Genomic DNA, 21008 nt, shown 5'->3' on the forward strand with positions numbered 1-21008 from the left:
GACTGTAGTGAAAAGAAGTAGAATTCTTTCTCCCGACTTATTTAGGAAGTAGTTGAGATCTTTAAAGAAAAGAAACATCTCCCTGGAAAGCACCATGAATGCATAATAGAAGCTATATTTTGTTTTATGCAGCTCAAAGAAAATGAACGGCACCCTGGACCACCCAGACCAACCGGATCTTGATGCTATCAAGATGTTTGTGGGCCAGGTTCCAAGAACCTGGTCTGAGAAGGACTTGAGGGAACTCTTTGAACAGTATGGTGCTGTCTATGAAATCAATGTCCTAAGGGATAGGAGCCAAAACCCTCCTCAGAGCAAAGGTAAGGGCTTTGGGTTGGTGTTTTGTTTGTTGTTGTTGTTTATTTAATTTTATTTATTTTGAGAGAGAGAGCATGTGCAGGTGAAGGGCAGAGAGAGAGAGAGAATCCCAAGCAGGCTCCATGCTGTCGGTTCAGAGTCTGACGCAGGGCTTGATCCCACAAACTGTGAGATCATGACCTGAGCCGAAATCAAGAGTCAGATGCTTAACTGACCGAGCCACCCAGGCACCCCAGGACTTGGGATTTTATATCTAATTTCTGTCATGTGCTTGCTGTCTCTCATTGCCGGAATGTTCCTGTGGTCACATCCAAAGGGGCTTTCCTTTTAGAATAGTTACATCTTCCAGCCCAAACACATTTAATGGCTTAAAAATAAAAAGTTAAGTTGATATCATGAGGATAACTTGTAAATTGGATCGTAGATGGTCCTTTGTGAGAGCTCTAAATTTAAGAGACAAACTCATGTGAGAGTCTGTCTCACTCTCTCTCTTTTAATGTTTATTTTTGAGAGAGAGCAGGGGAGGGGCAGAGAGGGAGACAGGACCTGAAGCAGGCTTTGCATTGTCAGTGCAGAGCCCAATGTGGGGTTCGAATTCAATGAACTGCTAGATCGTGACCTGAGCCGAAGTCAGGTGCTTAGCCAACTGAGCCACCCAGGCGCCCCTCTCTTTTTTTAAATGTGAATGTCTCTTGATCTTATGGATGCAATGGCAAAAATAAAGTTGAAGTAAACTAACTACATAAAGTTTTCTTTGGTGTTTTGGCTAGAATAAGCTGAAAGGAAGGCACTATCTACACTGTACCTATGAATTTCTGTTAGTGTTTGCAGAGTCTTCATAGGAAGGCTTAGCAACCAGGAAGGACCTGTTTTTAGGTAACCTGTTTGTTGTAGCCTACAAATGAATGGAAGAAAGACTGCGTTGCTTCCAGAAATGCCTAGCAGAGTAGAAGCTTTATGGGAGCAATGGTAGAAGAGGCACTAGCTTTGCCCTATTACATGCACATACAATATTCTTTTCCAAATGACCGATGTTAGAATAATTTTCTGTGGAAGCTGGTCTACAGTGCAGATGTGAGCAAGCAGGATTGTTAGGTTTGAAGCCAGCTTAAGAGCAGAGGATCAAGAAGCAGATAAATTACTTTCTCTATGTGTATAGTTAACCAAAAATATAAAGTATTATAGTTCCTTTATATTAACGACTGGCAGTAGAACATGCAGTACTTTAAAATCTTAATTGCAGGGTGATTTTGAAAGGAATCTATATGGTATCTCATGGGACGATGAGCCCCATGAGAGACACACCTCTCCCCTCCTATCCCTAATAAAGATACAAATCACAAAATCTACAAATCTCCTTAGTGCCATGTGCTGTTAGAATCTTAATTATATTTGATGAGGACCAAGGGTCCAAAAAAGGTATTAAGAGTTCCTTGCTCTTTAGTCATTTTATAATTTAATAAATTATTATGTTTGATGCGTATGGTAGAAATTGACTATAAGGATTGATTTATTCTGAGAAAGAATGAGTTCCTGGTAGACTACAAGGTGTGAGTGCAAGGCTCCTTTTTTATTTGTTCTGAGTGTCTTGCCCAGCACACTCCCTGGTGCTCCAGGTAGGGTACGTTGAATGGCATGGTACTGTTACCTTTGCAAGGGAAGTTATCTTTCCCAGAGAAGTTTATGGGAGCAGCTAAAGAATTTTAGTAGAAGCAGAAGACTATAACAATATAGAAAATGAATAGAAAGTAGTGTAGGGTGTTTTTCTGCTTCTTTCCCTCCCCCCCCCCCTTTCTCTCTTTGGGGGGAGGGATGCCAATTTTAATATACCCAGTCTTCTCTTTGAAGTTCCAGTATGTCTGTGGAGGAGGGAGTACTCTAGGAATTACCTGCTTTCAAAGGACTGGTTTGATTTTGTGAAATCTTGTTTATTGCAGGGTGCTGTTTTGTTACATTTTACACCCGTAAAGCTGCATTAGAGGCGCAGAATGCTCTTCACAACATGAAGGTCCTACCAGGGGTAAGAAAGCTCCTACTGGGAAGTGGAACTGTGGTGGTTTTAATACATGGAACATACTTATAGGTGTCAGGCCCACACTGAAAGCCATCTTGGGGAAAAAGTAACTGCCACAGAAATTGATGTAAAGGAGGACATAAAGGGAATATTTCAAAGAACATAGGCTGAAGGTCATGTAGTTCTCTCTTAACCAAAAGAATTTTAACCTCTTGATTCATACTCTATTTTGATACTTTGGGAAAAAATTATCTTGAGGCAGACGTGAGTTTAGAGAGAACTCTTAAGGCTCTGGTTTTGGTATTTCCTTTAGAGTCCTCACTTATCTTTCTGAATGCCTTCAGTGTGTACAGTGATAGTATCTGTGTGTTTTCCTTTTTAGATGCATCATCCTATACAGATGAAACCTGCCGACAGTGAGAAGAACAATGGTAAGCAAGTGTGTAAAAGCCTTCTCCTTAGAAGGTTTCTGCCAGTTTAGTGTTCATTCTGATGTATCTGGTTGTGTTTGCTTTAAGTAATCTTTTTATTATTATTATTATTATTATTATTATTATTGAAGTCTAAGTGACATAAAACATTCGTTTCAGGTGTGCAACATAATGATTCAGTATTTGTATATATTAAAATGATCACCCATAGTAAGTCTAGTTAGTATCTGTCACCATACATAGTAACAAAAAAAGTTTTGATGTGGGAATACAAGCTGGTGCAGCCACTCTGGAAAACAGTATGGAGGTTCCTCAAAAAACTAAAACTAGAACTACCCTATGACCCAGCAATTGCACTACTAGGTATTTATCCAAGGGATACAGGTATGCTGTTTCAAAGGGGCACATGCACCCCCATGTTTATAGCAGTATTATCAATAATAGTCAAAGTATGGAAAGAGCCCAAATGTCCATCAATGGATGCGGTGTATATATATATGTATGTATATATATATGTGTGTATATATATATATATAACCGAGGCACCCCAGGACTTGGGATTTTATATCTAATTTCTGTCATGTGCTTGTTGTACATATACACACACACACACACACACACACACACACACAAACATACAGTGGAGTATTCCTTGGCAATCAAAAAGAATGAAATATTGGCCATTTGCAACTACGTGGATGGAACTGGAGGGTATTATGCTAAGTGAAATTAGTCAGAGAAAGACAAATATATGACTTCACTCATGAGGACTTTAAGAGACAACACAGATGAACATAAGGGAAGGGAAGCAAAAATAATATAAAAACGGGGAGGGGGACAAAACATAAGATACTCTTAAATATGGAGAACAAACAGAGGGTTGCTGGAGGGGTTGTGGGAGGGGGGATGGGCTAAATGGGTAAGGGGCACTAAGGAATCTACTGAAATCATTGTTGCACTATATGCTAACTAATTTGGATGTAAATTTAAAAAAAGAAAATTAAAAAAGTTTTGATGAGAATTTTTAAGGTCTGCTTTCTAAGCAGCTTTCAAATGTGCATTACATTACTATTAACTGTAGTCACCAGGCTAAATTATTTTATAATGGGAAGTTTGTACCCTTTGATCCTTTAAAAAATTTTTTCAAGTCTTGTTATTTATTTTTGAGAGAGAGAGAGAAACTGAGCGTGAGGGGGAGGGTCAGAGAGAGAGAAGGAGACACAGAATCTGAAGCAGGCTCCAGGCTGCCTGCTGTCAGCACAGAGCCCAACACTGGGCTTGAACCCATGAACCAGGAGATTGTGACCCGAGCCGAAGTTGGACACTTGACTGGCTGAGCCACCCAGGTGCCCCACCTGTGGATCCTTTTTACCTTTTTTGCCCACTCCCTTACGCCCAACCTCCAACCACCAATTTGGTTTCTGTATCTATGAACTTAGGGAGTTTTTTGTTTGTTTTTAAGATTTTATGTAAGTGAGATCATACAGTATCTTTCTCTGTTTGACTTATTTCACTTAACATAAGGTCTAGGTCCATCCATGCCGCCACAAATGGCAAGATTCCCTTCTTTTTTATGGCTGAATAATATCCAGGGTGTGTGTGTGTGTGTGTGTGTGTGTGTGTGTGTGTGTGTGTGTGTGTGTATCCCACATTTTCTTTATCTGCTCATCTGTTGATAGACACTTAGGTTGTTTCCATGTCTTGACTATTGTAAATAATGCTGCAGTGAACATGGGTGTGCAGCTATTTTTCTTTTTAGGCTTTATTATTTTTAAAAAAAATTTTTTTAACGTGTATTTTCAGAGCATGAGTGGGGAGGGGCAGAGAGGAGGGAGTCAGATTCTGAAGCAGGTTCCAGGCTCTGAGCTGTCAGCACAGAGCTCGACACGGGGCTTGAACTCATGAACCGCGAGATCATGACCTGAGCTGAAGTCGGACGCTTAACCAAGTCACCCAGGCGGCCCATTAGGCTTTATTTTTAAATAATCTCTATACCCATTGTAGGGCTCAAACTCACAATGCCAAGATCAAGAGTCGCATGCTTCACCGACTTAGCCAACCAGGTGCCCGGAGTATGCAGCTTTCTGAGTTTGTGTTTTTGTTTTCTTCAGATAAATACCCAGAAGTGGAATTACTGGCTTATATGGTAGCTCTGTTTTTAAATTTTTGAGGAACCATGTTGGTTTTTACATTGGCTGCAGTCAGTTTACATTCCCACCAGCAATGCACCAAGGGCTCTCTTTTTCACATCCTCACCAACTCGTTATTTCTTGTATTTTTGATACTAGCCATTCTAACAAGTGGGAGGGGATACTTCATTGTTGCTTTGATTGGCATTTTCTTGATGATTGGTGATGTTGAGCATCTTTTCATGTACCTGATGGCCATTTGCTGCATGTCTTCTTTGGAAAAATACCTGTTCAGATCCTCTGCCCATTTTTTTTTATTTTTAAAAAAAAAAATTTTTTTTTTTTCAACGTTTATTTATTTTTGGGACAGAGAGAGACAGAGCATGAACGGGGGAGGGGCAGAGAGAGAGGGAGACACAGAATCGGAAACAGGCTCCAGGCTCTGAGCCATCAGCCCAGAGCCTGACGCAGGGCTCGAACTCACGGACCGCGAGATCGTGACCTGGCTGAAGTCGGACGCTTAACCGACTGCGCCACCCAGGCGCCCCTGCCCATTTTTTTTTAACTGGGTGCTGTGTTTTGTTGTTCTTGAGTTGTAGGTCTTATTTATATATTGGATATTAACCCTTTATCAGATACATGATTTGCAAATATTGTTCCCATTCAGTAGGTTGCCTTTGCATTTTGTTGATGATTTTCTTTGCTCTGTAGAAGCTTTTTAGTTTGATGTAGTCCCACTTGTTTATTTCTGTTTTTGTTGCCTTTGTTTTGGGAGTTAGATCCAAAAAATCATCTTTAAGATTGGTTTTATGGAGCTTACTGCCTATGTTTTCTTCTCGGAGTTTTATGGTTTCAGGTCATATGTTTAAGTCTAATCCATTTTGAGTTAATTTTTGTGTATGGTGTAAGATTGTAGTCCATTGCACTAAGTAATCTGTTATCTAAATTGTCTGGGTTTTTTTTTCTTTAAAATAAATATGGTAAATAAATGAGATGGAGAGAGTTGATATGTAAATAGTACAAGAACATTTTAGAGTAAACTGGAATGTCTTTGATGAATATAATTTCTTACGACAAGAATGGGGGAAGGGGAGATGGACAAGTAGGAAGGAGAACTTAGTCTTCAAGAGAATAATCAGAAAAGGAAAGTGGACATTTACACTCACCAAAAGGTGTGTTCTGTTTCTCTTGTCATATCAATTAAATGTGGAAAAACTTGTCCTTCTTTGGTGTAGTAGAACTGCTAGTAAGAGCAAATATCACTAAGTGCTAGGCAAGATGCTGAGTGCTTTGCATTTAATACCTACAGCTACCTTTAAGAGAAACACGGTTAGCCCTGTTAATCAGAAGTGACAGGCACAGAATGGTTAAGTAACTTTCACAGGATCGCAAATTACTATATTTTATCTAAATGTTTCCAATTTAAAGGTTCAGTTGATTATAAGATGAGTTGCTAAATGATGAAAAAATGTGTATCTTAGAATCCAAGTAATAGGATATAAAGGCATAGAGCCAGGATCCAAACATAGATGGTCTGACTCCAGGGTCTATGCCATACTACCTCTTGTAGTAATGATGTTCAAGCCTTTTGTGTTTTACTCTCTTAGCAGTGGAAGACAGGAAGCTGTTTATTGGTATGATTTCCAAGAAGTGCACTGAAAATGACATCCGAGTCATGTTCTCTTCATTTGGACAGATTGAAGAATGCCGGATATTACGGGGACCTGATGGCCTGAGCCGAGGTGGGTACATTTTTAGCCTTTAAAGATACTGGTCTTAAATTTAGAGTCTCTTTTAGTTAGACCAGTGGAAACCAGGGATCACTAGCTAACATGACCCTGTGATGATGGAGTGGCTGGGCTTGATACTGTAAATGTAGGTTCCGTCTACCAACTGATTCCTTTAGAATTGTCCCATCCCCCTAAGGAGTCTGCATTCTGCACTTCAATGTCATGTATTAAAATTTTCTCTTTTTGTGCTTGGACAGGTCCTTAATGGAAACACTTTCTTATCCAGAGGAACTAGAGGATTAGGATTTCTCTCCTTTATCCCTTTATCAAGGACTTTCTTTCTTGTTGTGCTTCCCTACTTTTTCACTGAAGCACTAGTCACTGTTACAATGTATCTGTCTCCTTTACTAGATCTCTAACCCCTGAAGGCAGGAACCATGACTGTTATTGCTAGCATAGTACTTGGCACATAGCAGGTGCTCAGTAAATGTCAATCGGATATTTAATAAGCAAATGAATGAATGAGTTATTGACACTTCTCTTACCAGGTTGTGCATTTGTGACTTTTACAACAAGAGCCATGGCACAGACGGCTATCAAGGCAATGCACCAAGCACAGACCATGGAGGTAGGGAGCAGATGAATGAAAGGGAAAAGTTCCTTAGCCTGAGAGTGCTAGGACAGTTGGCCATTAAAGTTCTGCAGCATCTGACTGCCCTAAAGGTTAAGCAGGCTAAGCATCTTAAAGTGAAAAAAATGATTGCTTTTTAAAAAATTAACATATTAGAAGTTGCCCTTTTAAATTTGTCTTTTTGCCATTTGTGTCTGTCAGGAAGAGAGTCATGTGGCAGTGAATGAAATTAGAATGCATCTTGTGTGTCACTACAAAGGAGGATTTTTCCTTCGTGTAGAAGGAGGACTTTCACCCTTTGGCTTTGGTGTTTTCATAGGGCTGCTCATCTCCCATGGTGGTAAAATTTGCTGATACGCAGAAGGACAAAGAACAGAAGAGAATGGCCCAGCAGCTCCAGCAGCAGATGCAGCAAATCAGCGCAGCATCTGTGTGGGGAAACCTTGCTGGTCTAAATACTCTTGGACCCCAGTATTTAGCAGTGAGTCTTTGTGGTTTGCTTTCTGCAGACTGTGCAAGCTCCCAGCTGTTTTCTTCTTGTGCCATCCCTAGCTAATAGACACAATGGCATTTACGACTTTAACATATCAAAATTTTACGTAAAACTTAGGCAATGCAATATTCTTTTAAGTTATGTTAGTGTATCTCTCTGTCTCTCTCTCTGTCTTATAAACACAACTTTGGTTATAATTTGAGACTTCCATTACTATTAAAGTGAAATCCTGATTTCCTGATCAAAGATTTAGAAATATCTCCAGTGTCCCTGTCACTTCATTTTTTTAAAAAGAAAATCCTAAGAGAATCTTAACTACCAAATATCTCCATATTTCTTTCTCCCAGATGTAGAGAACATAATTAAATGCTTATTGAGTCTTTCCTGAAGAGTATGGTAAATGTTTCTTTCCACTGAGAGAGCAAGATACTGGCACAGACATTATTAAATGAGTATTACAGGTGTATATTTGAGTTCCCTACATTATAGATGGATAGCCTTTAACTCTTTCCATCTTGTTCTTGAGTTTGACTTATGTAGTCCAAAGGCTCTAATTTGGTGTTTAGATTTACTAGATCTACAAATATGTTACAGGGGATTATCACTGCTTTAAAATCTTAAAAGAATAGCAGTATGAAATACTTAAAACTATCTCATCTGTGAAGCTGTCAATGAAGGAAAATCAGTGGTGAAACCAATAGATTCGTATGGATAGTCCCAAAAATATACACATAAGAATAATTACATACTTTTACTCTAAAAGTATGTAATTTAAACATTTAAATTTTAAAACATCCTTTAAAACATTGTCCTATACAGAAACAAGAAAGGCAATGATTTCTGTCTCCCAGTATTGAGTTTTGGCTAATTTGCTGCCTCCTGGTCTTCATATTTCTAAAATGTTAGAAGAAATCCCAGTTTTCCAGCTAGTATTTCTCTGAAGTCAAAAAGTATAGATGGTTGGTATATCTCATCAGATTAAGTTGTTTCTTAGTGCTAGAACATTGCTTGTAAGTTCAGGAAATTCAGAGAGATTTTATTTTAGTCTTCTGCCAAAATGATAATGCGTTTAAAATGATCTCCGTTATATGCATTCGCCTTTCTTAGAGAGTTTTGGAGCTCTTTTTTGGGGTAGAGTCTCCTTTTTATTGCCATCACCACATCCAGCAGCACATGATGGTATTTGTTGAGAGCTGCGGTCTTTTTGTTTCAGTTAGACATGATCCCTGCCCTCAGAACTGTTCTCATTTAGGGAGGAAATGAAGGTGCCAAGTATAGAATGCACAGCCCACCAGTTGGGGTTGAGCACATTGCCCAGGGTATTTAAGAAGACAAAAATGAGGACATGTGGTATATAAATGATAGTACATTAATATTAATTATAAGGTTCTTTCTGGAATAGGTGGACTTGAACCTCTAGTCTGTTTAGACTATAGCAGTGGTTCTTAATCTTTGTGGGGTGTGGACCCCATTGAGAAGCTGATAAAAATTGTGTGTATATACATTTTCTCATTCTATATCTGGAGGTTTGAGAACCTAAAACCTATATGGACTAAAGGGATTCATGATGACTGAGGAACCAGATCGGGTGTTCATGGAAATGGGCAACAGGTTGAATAAAGGATTCAGAAATGAGGATACCAGTTGTACATGAGGAAAAGTGATTGGCTTTGAATGGAGCAAAGGTTTTCAGCCGGTTTGTTAGTCAAAGGTTGCTGTTTGCAAAGATAGTAAGATCATGGAGATCCATAAGCTCATGGACAACCTCTTGTTGTATTTGTTAGGGGGCAGCAATTGAAAGAATATACGCTGAACTGATCATGATCAGTCCGTTCGTCAGTCATCTGGTCATCCGTAACAGTGAAGACCAGTTTTGTGGGGGAGGAGATAAACGGGGCTGTATGGATATATAGCATCAAAAGATTGGTCTTTTCGTGTTCCGTTGTCGCCACTAAAGAATGACTCCAAGAAATACCCTGAAATGGTTTAGATTTGATATTTAAAATAATAGTAGTGTGAAGTAGAAATTGAGTGCCTAGGTGGGAACAATCTGCAAAATAAGATGTGTGCGGAGTGAACTAAGAACTTGGGAGCGAGGAACTAGATGTGGCAGTCCTCCTCCATCTGCAGACTCTCATTGCAGTGGATTGCATAGCTGAGCTTGGTTCTCTGCTCGACTTCTGTCCTCTGCTGTGCTGCCTTTCTGTTGCCCAGGGACTTGAGCTTGGTCAGTACTCAGTGACTGTAAATGTCTTCTGGGCCAGGGCTTTAGCTGTGTCGTATTGTCCTGTGCTGTCATAAGCCTCATGTTTCTGTTGTGTTGGCTTGGGTTCTTGTCTTCAACTCTCTTCTCTCTGGGGGCCTCTGCACTCTCGCTTTGCTGTGCTGTAGAGTTATCCCAGATGCAGAACCAGCCCTCACTCTCACTCTTGTTCTGTTTTTTGGTGTAATGTCTAGCTTTATTTGCAGCTCCTTCAGCAGACTGCCTCCTCTGGGAACCTCAACACCCTGAGCAGCCTCCACCCAATGGGAGGTAAGTGTTACGCTGCTGTGGAGGAGCAGCAGCCACCAGGCCACCAGACCCAGCTAACAACAGTCTGAGAGTTTTGCACCGTTTGTACAGAAAACAAATGTTTTCCCACTCATTACATAAACCCAACGCAAGATGCACATCCCAGAACTCAACCGCCTTGTCTCTAGAAGGTGGCTCTGTTAGTTGCTGATGCAAGATTGCTTTGGGGTTGTCTGATACTCCCACCCCTTTAAGTCTCTATTGAGGAGGAAGATGGAAAAAGAGGTGTTAGCATGTGTGGGCTATCTGAGGCCGTTTTGATAAGGAGAAGATTGCAGGAACTCTTTATTTCCACAATAACGTGACTTTTCCAGTGAATCTGTAAAGTCTAAGAAGAAATCCATGCAAATGACTTACCCAGAAACTGCTGAAATCTAGGCAGTTAATTTACCTCTGTGTCTTATACGTGTTAATTTCTTAGGTGAATTACCTTTTGTTGCTGTTAACATGCATAGAAAACTTAATTGACAAATATCTGAGTTGATGACAAAATGGGGCTCCACAGACAAAAGTAGGGCCATCAGACAAGTTAGTGGAGGTAGGGAGTGGAGCAGTCCCAGGGCCTCTGCCCCTAACCCTTCTGCAGTGGGTGAAGGCCCAGCAAGTGTATTTGAGAAAGGGGTAGTCTTAGGTGAACTGCATTTTAGTGTGTGAGAAATTTTGATAGTGGTTCACTTTGTCTTTAGGGACCTGGAGTTTGGTACGTTTTTCGAAAGTTGCTAAGTTTTTGGAAATCTCTGTTGTAGTTTCGTTTTTTATTCTTCCTAACTCCCTGCAAACCACTTCCCATCTGCTTTTCCATGATCCAATAAATGGTTTGCAACACACTGTCGGTGCAGTTCAGATTTCTTGTTCCTTTTAACTGTTGCTTGGATTCTACTTGGAGGTCCCCCCCCCCCCCCCGCGCATTGTTTTTCTCTCTCTTCTTTCTGATGAGTAATCTGCTATTAAAGTGGTGGTTTTTCCTTAGTCTTTCTCCTATTGCTGTTCTCACGTGTATTCCCCTCCTGTCATTCCTCCTTTGGCCACCTGAATCCTGCTGCATTTTCTGCCTGTCCACCTCTGCTGGAAAGAGCAAATCCCCCATAAAGTGGGAGCGAGGGGCTCAGATGCAGTCCTGCTCTGTGCCATAGGTTTTGTCATTTGTTGTTCTCTTGGACACCTGGTGTGATGGTAGACCACAGACCTAACCCTCTCCTGGTTTCCTAATTGCCAGTCCCTGTTGTGAATGTTCACTTGGGGTGTCATGCTGTTGGATTAGATACCTCTTCTCTGAGGAAATGATGTCAAGTTTCTTAATGAATTGAGTGATATCTGAATCTTTTTTGGAGCCTTGTAGTATTACATGTAAGGTTTATCTAGAAGAGGTCCTTTTGGGACCAGCCTTCGCCAGTGTGTGCGGTCATTGCTGGAGTGGTTACGAGGAACCTTTATCTGCTGGCTGATCTCTTGCTTTGGATGTTGCAGGGTTAAATGCAATGCAGTTACAGAATTTGGCTGCCCTAGCTGCTGCAGCTAGTGCAGCTCAGAACACACCAAGTGGTACCAATGCTCTCACTACATCCAGCAGCCCCCTCAGCGTACTCACCAGTTCAGGTAAGCATGTCACCGGAACCCAGTGTGCCTTGTGCAGAATCCCAAGAGAGGGGTCTGTCATTCTGGAGAGTGGTTAACATCCCTTTCCAAAGGGGTCAAGATTATGAACAGTTAATTTTCAAATGTCATCTTGTGACTTAAGAGAAATCTCACAGTTTTGAGTTTGTTGTAACTGTCATTTGACTCTGTGTCCCGCAGTGACAGTTACCAGAATCAGTAACTGAAAACCTCTTTATGAAGAGAATACTTGAGTAGTATTACTCTTGTGCTTTGGTTCCTGTTGACATGAGGAACACGTGTTGGCTCAAGTTTAACACTTGGGTTTCTGGTCACAGGGTCCTCACCAAGCTCCAGCAGCAGCAGCTCTGTCAACCCCATCGCCTCCCTTGGAGCCCTGCAGACATTAGCTGGAGCAACGGCAGGCCTCAACGTCAGCTCTTTGGCAGGTGAGAGACAGCCCCTGGATGCCATCAGGCCATTCTTTGTTCAGGTAGCACATCTTAGGGTCCCCAGTGGAATGAACAAGGTGGCCCGGTGAAGTTAGGAATAATGGTGGGATTTCAAGTCAGACCTGAGTTAAATCCCACCTCTGCTCCTTAACTAGCTATAACCTTATACCCCCTTTCTAAGGTCATTTTCTCATCTGTGAAGTGGGAATAGAATACTTTGAGGGCTGTGAAGTAAATGAAAACATCGGTAAAGTGCTGAGCTCATGGCTTAGTACAGTGTCAGGCACATAGAATTTGCTGCTATTTTGATAATAGGGTTTACCCACATCTTGTCGTAAACCACACACACCCCTTTTAGTCTCCAAACATGGGATGCTTATTTTGCCACATTCCAGCTTTGTGAGAAAGTAGCAGAAAGCCAGAGAGAAAATGGAGCAGGTCATGTGTAAGTGTTGTCATGTCTCACACAGGTAGGAAGAATGTAATGGGGAGAGCCACACCTGCGTGTGGCATTTTTTAATGTTCCCATTGGCAGTAAGGCCTGGTGAGTGTCTTGAGACCTGACCAGTCAGGGAGAAGCTGAGAGAGAGATAAAAGGGAAAACCTTGGAGTTGTGTTTGGCGTCAGTCAAGTCTTCCCAATATGTTAATCCTGCTCTTCCCCACAACCAAGGGATGGCTGCTTTAAATGGTGGCCTGGGCAGCAGTGGTCTTTCCAACGGCACCGGGAGCACCATGGAGGCCCTGACGCAGGCCTACTCGGGAATCCAGCAATATGCTGCCGCGGCACTCCCTACTCTGTACAACCAGAACCTGTTGACACAGCAGAGTATCGGTGCTGCTGGAAGCCAGAAGGAAGGTGAGTGCGGAAGGACGACGAGGGGGTCGCTCTCCCCGCAGGCGGAGCTGAAGGCAGGGCAGAGGCCAGGAGGATCGTTGAGGTGGTCAGATCAGTGCTTTTCTTTGGCAGTGTCAAGGGTAGACTGAGAAGTTCTGTGCTGAGAAGTGTGCTCTGCTTTGGGACTGTTCTCTGGATGTGGCTCACATGAGAACCTGTGTTTGCCCTCCTGTAATCTGGCTGCAGGTTTTAGATGAAGAAGCATACTGACCTTACCGTGTGACAGTATTTTGACAATCTGTCTTTGTTAGGAAGTCATCTTTGTGGATTATAAATTTCTCAGAGGATATCTTCTGTCAAGGTGTCCCTTTTAAGCTCTCTTACTTGGCATTTTCCTCATTTTCTGATCTGTGCTTTTCCTAATTAACGAGGCACTGAAGGTGACGGGACAGAAAATTATGGCCCGTGGGTTGATGGATTGGGAAGTGTGTGCTGTGGCATAAATGGGATTAAATTCAGGAGACTTTTCTAGGCAGAAAGAGGCGTGAAGGTGGTTTGTATCAATAGAAAGTCCTGCTGACACCTCTGTGCTCATACTTGACTGGATTTCTGCAGCCCAAAGCTGGCAAGGTTTAAGCACTGATGTGGGGAAAAGACACATAGCCTCTCTCGCCATGGCAGCAAGGACTCCTGGTACGGTGCATCCTCACCTGCTCTGAATCAAGATGCTTCTGTACCTAGGATATGGTAGTGGAGGAACTGGAAGAACTGTGGAGAGGGACAGTCTAAAGCAGGAAAAGCATGAGGTGTTCCATATGGTGCTCTGAAGACTGATGAATGGGAAAGAGGGATGGGGAGCACCAGAGGCACAGCATTTTGTGTAGAATGGTCAGAGAAGGTCTCTCACTTGCTGTTTAATCAGAGACCTGAGGAAGTAAGCTAGCAATGCATACATCTAGAGGAGGAAGGGTAATGCGGGCAGAGGAACACCTCTGTTTCATCAGTGCAAAGGCCCTGATGCAGTAGTGTTCTGTAATGTGTTTGGTGACAGCAGGGAGGCTGGGTGGCTGGAGAATGGCTGGACTGCAGTTATAATAAGTTGCCTTTGGTTAGAAAGTCATTGAGTGTAAATGGTTGGAAGAAGAAAGCACATTCTGGTTTTGAGCCCAGAGTTAATCATAGATACCTTTTTCTTTTTAAATGTTAATTTTTTAAATTATTTTTTATGTTTTTGAGAGAGAAAGAGACAGAACATGAGCAGAGGGGTGGCACAGAGAGAGAAATTAGAAATACAGAATCTGAAGCAGGCTTCAGACTCTGAGCTGTCAGCACAGAGCCCGACGCAGGCTCAAACCCACAAGCTGTGAGATCATGACCTGAGCCGAAGTTGGACACCTAAGAGGGAGAGAGAGTGTGCACACGTGGGAAAAGGGCGGACAAAGAGGGGGACAGAGAATCCGAAGTGGGCTCTGTGCTGACAGCTGAGAGCCTGATGCGGTGCTCCAACTCATGAACCGTGAGATCATGACCGGAATGGAAGTCAGATGCCTAACTGACTGAGCTACCCAGGTGCTCCAATCATAGGCACTTTTTAAAATGTCATTTCTTTTTATTGAGGTATACTATACATGTGGTAAAATTCACCCTTTGGGGAGCATACAGCTCTGTGAGCTTTGATGAATGCATACAGTCATGTAACCACCTTTACAGATGGAGAATGTTTCCATTGCTCCCCCCACCCCACAATTCCCTCATGTCCCTTAGTCATTCCCGGCCCCCACCTCCTGCCTCACAACTGCCAATCTCTCTTTGCTGTCCCGATACTTTCTAGCACAGTTTGGAAACCTGTTATGTTTATAATCTCTCTCTACTTCTTTTTCTGTGTTTCTGTACAAGCCTTTACTCTCCAGTTTTATTGCACCACATGCAAGTCTGCCTAGTTTATTGTCTCAGCACTTGCTCCTCCCACAAGGTCAAATCCTGACACGCCTTAGTGGGAAGGAGTCTGTTTCAGTGATTGCCCTTTAGTTCCTGTTTCGTATTTGGAGAATCTGTAGTTCTCCAAATGAATTTGTGTGTTGGGACACAGACTGTTTTAATGCAGGTAGAAATGAGAAGCAGTGGGGGGTAAGTTTGACACTGATACTGAAGGCCTTTTTTTTTTTTTTCTAAATGTGTATTTTTGAGAAAGAGGGAATGCGAGTAAGAGTGGGAGAGGGGCAGAGAAAGGGACAGAGAGATTCCCAGGCAGGCTCTGTGCTGATAGCGGATCCCATGACCCTGGGATCATGACCTGAGCAAAAACCAAGAGTCGGACCCTCAGCCAACTGAGCCACCCAGGGGCCCCAACACTGATGCCTTTTCGATCACTGGGTATTTTGAAGGTCCAGAGGGAGCCAACCTGTTCATCTACCACCTGCCCCAGGAGTTTGGAGATCAGGACCTGCTGCAGATGTTTATGCCCTTTGGGAATGTCGTGTCTGCCAAGGTTTTCATAGACAAGCAGACAAACCTGAGCAAGTGTTTTGGTATGTTGGCTTCTCTTTTGGTGTCGGGAGGGTTAAGTGCCTTTACCACTGAGAACAAAAAGGGTCTGAAAGCAGGAAGAGCAGGGTTTGAATTGGGTTACCATTTAACTCAACCTTGGGCAGATCAATTTTTTTATTGCTGTTTATGGATGATGGATTTCTACCCATACTGTTGCTCCGGAAGTAAAAATAATGTATGGAAATAGTTGGTCAGAAAACTTAAAAGTGCCATGTAGAAGTCAAGTGGTACTGTCGGGAATCTAATTTGTTTCATGTGATACAATTTCCAGAATTCTTGTCCCTGCTGAGAAATTTGGGATTTGAGACTATGCTCATAAGATATCTCTTGGCTCATCATGTCCCTCACCCAGGTTTCTGCTTGGATACACAGGTTTTGTAAGTTACGACAATCCTGTTTCGGCTCAAGCTGCCATCCAGTCCATGAACGGCTTTCAGATTGGAATGAAGCGGCTTAAAGTGCAGCTCAAACGTTCGAAGAATGACAGCAAGCCCTACTGAGCGTGCTCCCCTCTGAGACTGGAGTGAGAGGGTCTTCTGGTAAGTGGGGGAGGAGCACCCTTAATGATTCGAAGCCCTAAGGCTGTGTGTTGACAGCCCTGGACCCTGATCCCTGCCACTCTCGCAGGCACAGCTTGCCCCGAAGACTCGGCTACTGCCTTCTGTGGGAGTTTCGCTTCGTACAGAGGACGAGTTTGTGCTTTGGTTTCCAGTGTTTTACTTTGGAGTTTAGGTGCCATATCCTGAGTTTTTTTCTTTATTTAAAGTTTGCTGTGTTTGTAACCAGTGTGTGTTGAGAAGGACCAACATCAAACCGCCCTGGGGGGAGGAGGGGGAATGGAGAAGCATTAAAAAAGATCAGACCTTTCCCCACACTACCCCAAGAGAGGACTGAGTGAAACCAAAAATTGACCCCAGAATCTCCCTGAGTGCGAGAGTGGGTGAAATGAGAACTGGTGCCCAAGAGCCTTGGGGGCGGGCGGGGGGAGGGCAGAGGCGAGGCTGGCTTTGGAGGTGAGGACAGTGACCCACACCCAATGGCCCCAGGAGCCACAGGCTGAAGTGCCTCCATAGCTATCTTCTGGGGAGTTACTGAGTTCTTGCCACCTGTTTTTCAGATTCTTGTGCAGAATTTCTGCTGCTCTTTCCCAAGAAGGGGAAGACAGTTCTGTGGAAATAAAGCATTTGTTAAATTAGCTTGACATAGGCAACATGCAGGGAGACATCACCCATTACCGGCTTTTCCAGCCACCCATTGGTGTTGGATTGGCTCCGGCTGGCTGATGGCTGTTAAGGAGAAGCAGCCGGTCAAAAAGATCGTTTTTAGTTTATTTCAACACCACATTGTTAGACCACGGCCCATTTCTAATAGGTCCCTTTAAACAAGGTCTCTAGGCAAGACACTGTCTGGTTTCCTTCCTTGTAGTTGATTTGACCACAGCAGAGTGTCACTTCCATCCCAAGCCACAGTTTTCTCATGAGGGTAGATCTAAGAAGAGCTTACAGTATCTAGCTTGAAGGGCGCACCTCTCCTGAGCAGAGTGATCAAAAGCCATTGAATTGGGGCGGGGGGTGGGGGGGAGCCTTCTTCTTGGTGTACCTGAATCAGAAGGCACCTTTAAGCCAGAGTGCTGCATTTGTCAGCGGCCAGCACTTATCCGTAAAAGGATGAGAAATCTTTGCTTGCCTCTGTGGTTGAGGGATCCCAGATGTGGTATTCCTGCCCTCCACCGCCCCCCCAAGACAGGCCCCTCTTCTAACCACTCCAGCCCCTTCTGCTCTTGGGGACAGAGGAGACAACAGGACGTTTACAGCCTCCATATGGATTTAGTGTTCATTTACCTCAGTATTACCATGTTCATTTTTGTCCTCATGCTTACAGTTAGCTCCCTGCTGCCTCCCACAGGCATCACTGCGGCTCTTGCCTGTGACCCACACAGCCTTTGGGCCCTTCCTCTGCTCCAAGAAATGCTGTGGGGCTGGAGAGCCAGAAAGGACGCGCTGTTGGGAATGTGCACCTGGGCAGAGGTAGCCCTGTTGGGATATGACTCTTAGCCAAGGCCAGGGACAGGGTCCCTGGGATCTTAAGCCTCACAAACATCGGTCCTGACCCCTAACAGCAGAGATGAGATTAAAGGGGTTGCCTTGGTATTAAGTCAGATGGGGACTCTCTCCTTGTCATGCTGTCCCTTTGGGTCACAGACAGGGATTGACCGTCTTGCTGTTGTACAGATAGTTTGGTGGTGTTGGATTATCCCATTGAAGCAGGGACAGCTGTTCCCTTCTCATAGTGATAACTTGGGTCTGTTGTCCTCTAAGAAACGTGAAACATACTTCTTAAGCTGAACCACGTAAACTTGAATTCCGTGCACTGGGAGAAATGTGTCCTGTGTTTCAAGGATAAAACTGTTCCAAAGGCTTCCAGGGTCATGATGGGATTTTTTAAATAAATGCAAAAAATAAAAATAAAAAAGAAAAAAGAAAAAAAGAAAAAAATGCTAGGTTGGGGAGGCGCTGTTCTGAATCCCAACCGGCTGGAACCAAGAATGTCGTTTCTATTTTTATAGAAGTTTTATACAGCTCCGGGGTGGAGAATATTTATTACCTAAATTATATCTCTGGAAAAGGCCAGGATTTTGTAGAATCCAGAATGTGATTGTTGTACACACAGGGTGCTGTGTATGATTGAAACTACTGACTCTCTGTGGCCCGTTTGCAGCCCAGCTAATAATCTGCCAGAGGGGAAGGAGTTAATGCTGTGAATTGGCGGAGGAGAGAGCTGTGCTCCCCAGGGTGCTGCCGGTGCTGTGATAGCTGACCTTCTGTTCTGTCTTCCTCCTTGGCCATTATGGGGTTTTCCAAAGCCCAGAACTCCACTCCCTCCCTACTTTCTCTCCCATCCCCCTCCTGCCCCATTTCACAATTATTTGTCCATGGATTTGTCCTGGGCTCCGGGACCTTCTGAAATGCCTTTTTGAATAATATGAAAGGCAAAGGTGCAGTCAGCCCACCTTTGATAGCAGACCCCAGAGGTTTCATACCTGCTTGTGAGTTCTCTTTTCTAAAAGGAGCATGTGCCACAGCAGGGCCCTGGGCTGCCACAGCGGCCAGCTGGTGAGACCAGGCACTTCTCTCTGTTCTCCTCTCTCCTGCCCAGCGAGTGAGCACAGTAGCACTGCCCTTGAGCACAGTTCTCTCCCCAGGCCAAAGATGGTTTGTGAAGAAGCTGCTCCCCTATAAGTCTCACGGTGTGGAAGGGTTCAGCTCGGAGAGTGGAGACTAGCAGTCGAGTCTTAAGCAATCCTTTTCTGTTGTGTGGGGGTTTCACTTACATAAATGTGTTTTCTGCTATAGTTTTGTTTCTTACTTGGGTTTTATCATGAAATTGATTTGCCTTGAATGCAGCCAGACACTGTCTCCTGGGTCCCACATGAGTGGCCAGGGCCTGTGTGGAAACTAAAAGCTTGGATTTCTGGAAACAAAAGGCCATCCCTGTAGAATTGAGGACAAATCCTGGCCCTCTCCCCTAGAGAGTTCCCCCACCCCAGCCATGGTCTTCTATTTTCTCCTGGGTTTGAGGAGTGGGGAGGCTGCACCTCTGCTCCACCAGAGAGACCTTACCTTCTTCCTGGGACGAGTTGGGGCGCCTCGGGAAATCCAAGCCTTAGGTTCCCTTCTGTCTCTGGCAGTTGGATGTTTTCTTGGTGTCCTCCATGTCCTTTTTGACTTTTCCCTGTGTCCATTGTTAGCATGTGCAAAAGTTCCCTGTCATTACCCAGCCCCCGCCCCGCCCGCCTCATTTCAGGGCTGTACACAGTGAGTGTTCCTTTTCTCTCTCTCTCTGTTTGGATGTATTGCTCTGTGTAACTCAGTGGGTCTCCCTCTTTCTGGTTTGTTTTTTTTTCTAGATTCCTGCCGTTTGTTCATCGTTGTGCCTAAAGCATGTCGATGTGGCGTCAAGTACATCGTCCAAATCCCTGTCTCTTCAGCTTCTCTGATGCTTGAACTCTCACCTTTGACCTTGTGTTGACCTTTGATGCTGACGTGTATTTTTATTATGTTTGTTTCTTTCTTTGTTATTTCTTTTTTTCTTTTCCTTTTTTTTTCTTTTGTGCTGCCAAATTGGTTTTGCTAGAACGACTGCTGAAGGGGAAATATTTAAACTTGCATTTGAATATAAAAAAATCTATTTTTCTAGAACTTCATAAGATAACCACTTGATTTTGTGATTCCAATTCTTTGTAACTGTCTTCAGAGCAGCCCTACTAGCACATACCGCGTGGTGTTTGTATTTCTGTGAACACACAGCCAGTCCGTTTCTAGGCTTTGTTTCTCTGTGTGCTTAGTTTTAAAGACAACTTTGAAGTAAACAATGAAATAAAAGATGTCACTAAAACCTTTGAGGCTCCTGAGCACATTTTGCTGATATAGTTTGTGGGGCTTGAGGAGACCGCATGTGTTCTTTTTGTTTTTCTGAGTTCTCAACTGCAGAAAACACCTGAACCCCTTTCCTTTTTGACCGCAGGCTGCAATTTGGGCCCCAGCCAGCCCTTTTTCTTTTTCTTTCGTGGTTCTTCCCTGTAGTGACCCTGCAGGGAGCCTTCAAATCCCTCTGGCCCCTTCCCCTCAGCCCCGCTGTGCCCGCCTCCATGCTTGTTCCTACAGTCTCCACAGCAAAATGTGATGCTTTGATTTTTTTTTTGTTTTTGTATTGTTTTTGTGTTTTTTTGTTTTGAATTTTTTCCTTTCCTACTAAGATTATGCCCAGAAAAAACAAGTTTTGCATGTTTCCTGCTGTTTCTTCACACCTTCGTATATATCACCTTCACCTCTCTGTTTTCTATAGTTTGTGCAAAAACTGACCGATTTAAAAGGGTTTCAAAGAAGCTGTTTTAAATTGTTGTGGGGTTGATTATTTTTTTCAAGATTGTATTGTTTTATTTTGAAGTGGCAACTTTCTCCTCTATTGCCCTTAGAGCGTTTGCCTGTGCACTTAGACTGTCACCTCATGTGGCCTCCAGGCCTCAGCATTGGGGGGGTTGGGGGGGGACGGCGGAAGCTGGCTGCTCTGCTCAGAGATGGGTGGGAAGGGGGCCTGGACAGGCACGAGGAGCAGAGATAGAACCCAGAAGGTGGCCGCGGGTGGGCAAGAGGTTCAGCGCGTTAGGGGTAGTGAGTGTCCCTCAGCCCCGAAGAAGGAGGGTGCTCTTAACCACTCGGAGGAGGCCATCCATGCACTAAGCGGCAATATACCTGCCAGCG

At 43.5% G+C, this 21008-nt stretch overlaps 1 protein-coding gene across 12 annotated transcripts in view; it reads left to right on the forward strand.

Moving 5' to 3' along the window:
* The window catches only part of CELF1 (CUGBP Elav-like family member 1), a 72981-nt gene extending 52837 nt beyond the window's left edge, over positions 1-20144 (forward strand). For 9 of the 12 annotated variants that reach the window (XM_086677440.1, XM_086677434.1, XM_086677433.1 and 6 more), the window contains 12 exons: positions 133-320; positions 2256-2338; positions 2715-2763; positions 6500-6634; positions 7171-7250; positions 7573-7734; positions 10204-10279; positions 11786-11914; positions 12250-12360; positions 13036-13221; positions 15585-15728; positions 16120-20144. In XM_086677440.1, the coding sequence (XP_086533566.1) occupies positions 133-320; positions 2256-2338; positions 2715-2763; positions 6500-6634; positions 7171-7250; positions 7573-7734; positions 10204-10279; positions 11786-11914; positions 12250-12360; positions 13036-13221; positions 15585-15728; positions 16120-16247 (1471 nt within the window). In that variant the 3' untranslated portion in view covers positions 16248-20144. The remainder of the gene's footprint in view (positions 1-132; positions 321-2255; positions 2339-2714; positions 2764-6499; positions 6635-7170; positions 7251-7572; positions 7735-10203; positions 10280-11785; positions 11915-12249; positions 12361-13035; positions 13222-15584; positions 15729-16119) is intronic. The other 3 variants (XM_025927952.2, XM_086677430.1, XM_025927953.2) reach the window with 3 other exon arrangements.
* Positions 20145-21008: the final 864 nt, after the last annotated feature.

The sequence above is a fragment of the Puma concolor genome, chromosome D1 (genome assembly GCF_028749965.1).
Source record: "Puma concolor isolate L17-30 chromosome D1, mPumCon1.1.hap2, whole genome shotgun sequence".
NCBI classification, from domain to species: Eukaryota; Metazoa; Chordata; class Mammalia; order Carnivora; family Felidae; genus Puma; species Puma concolor.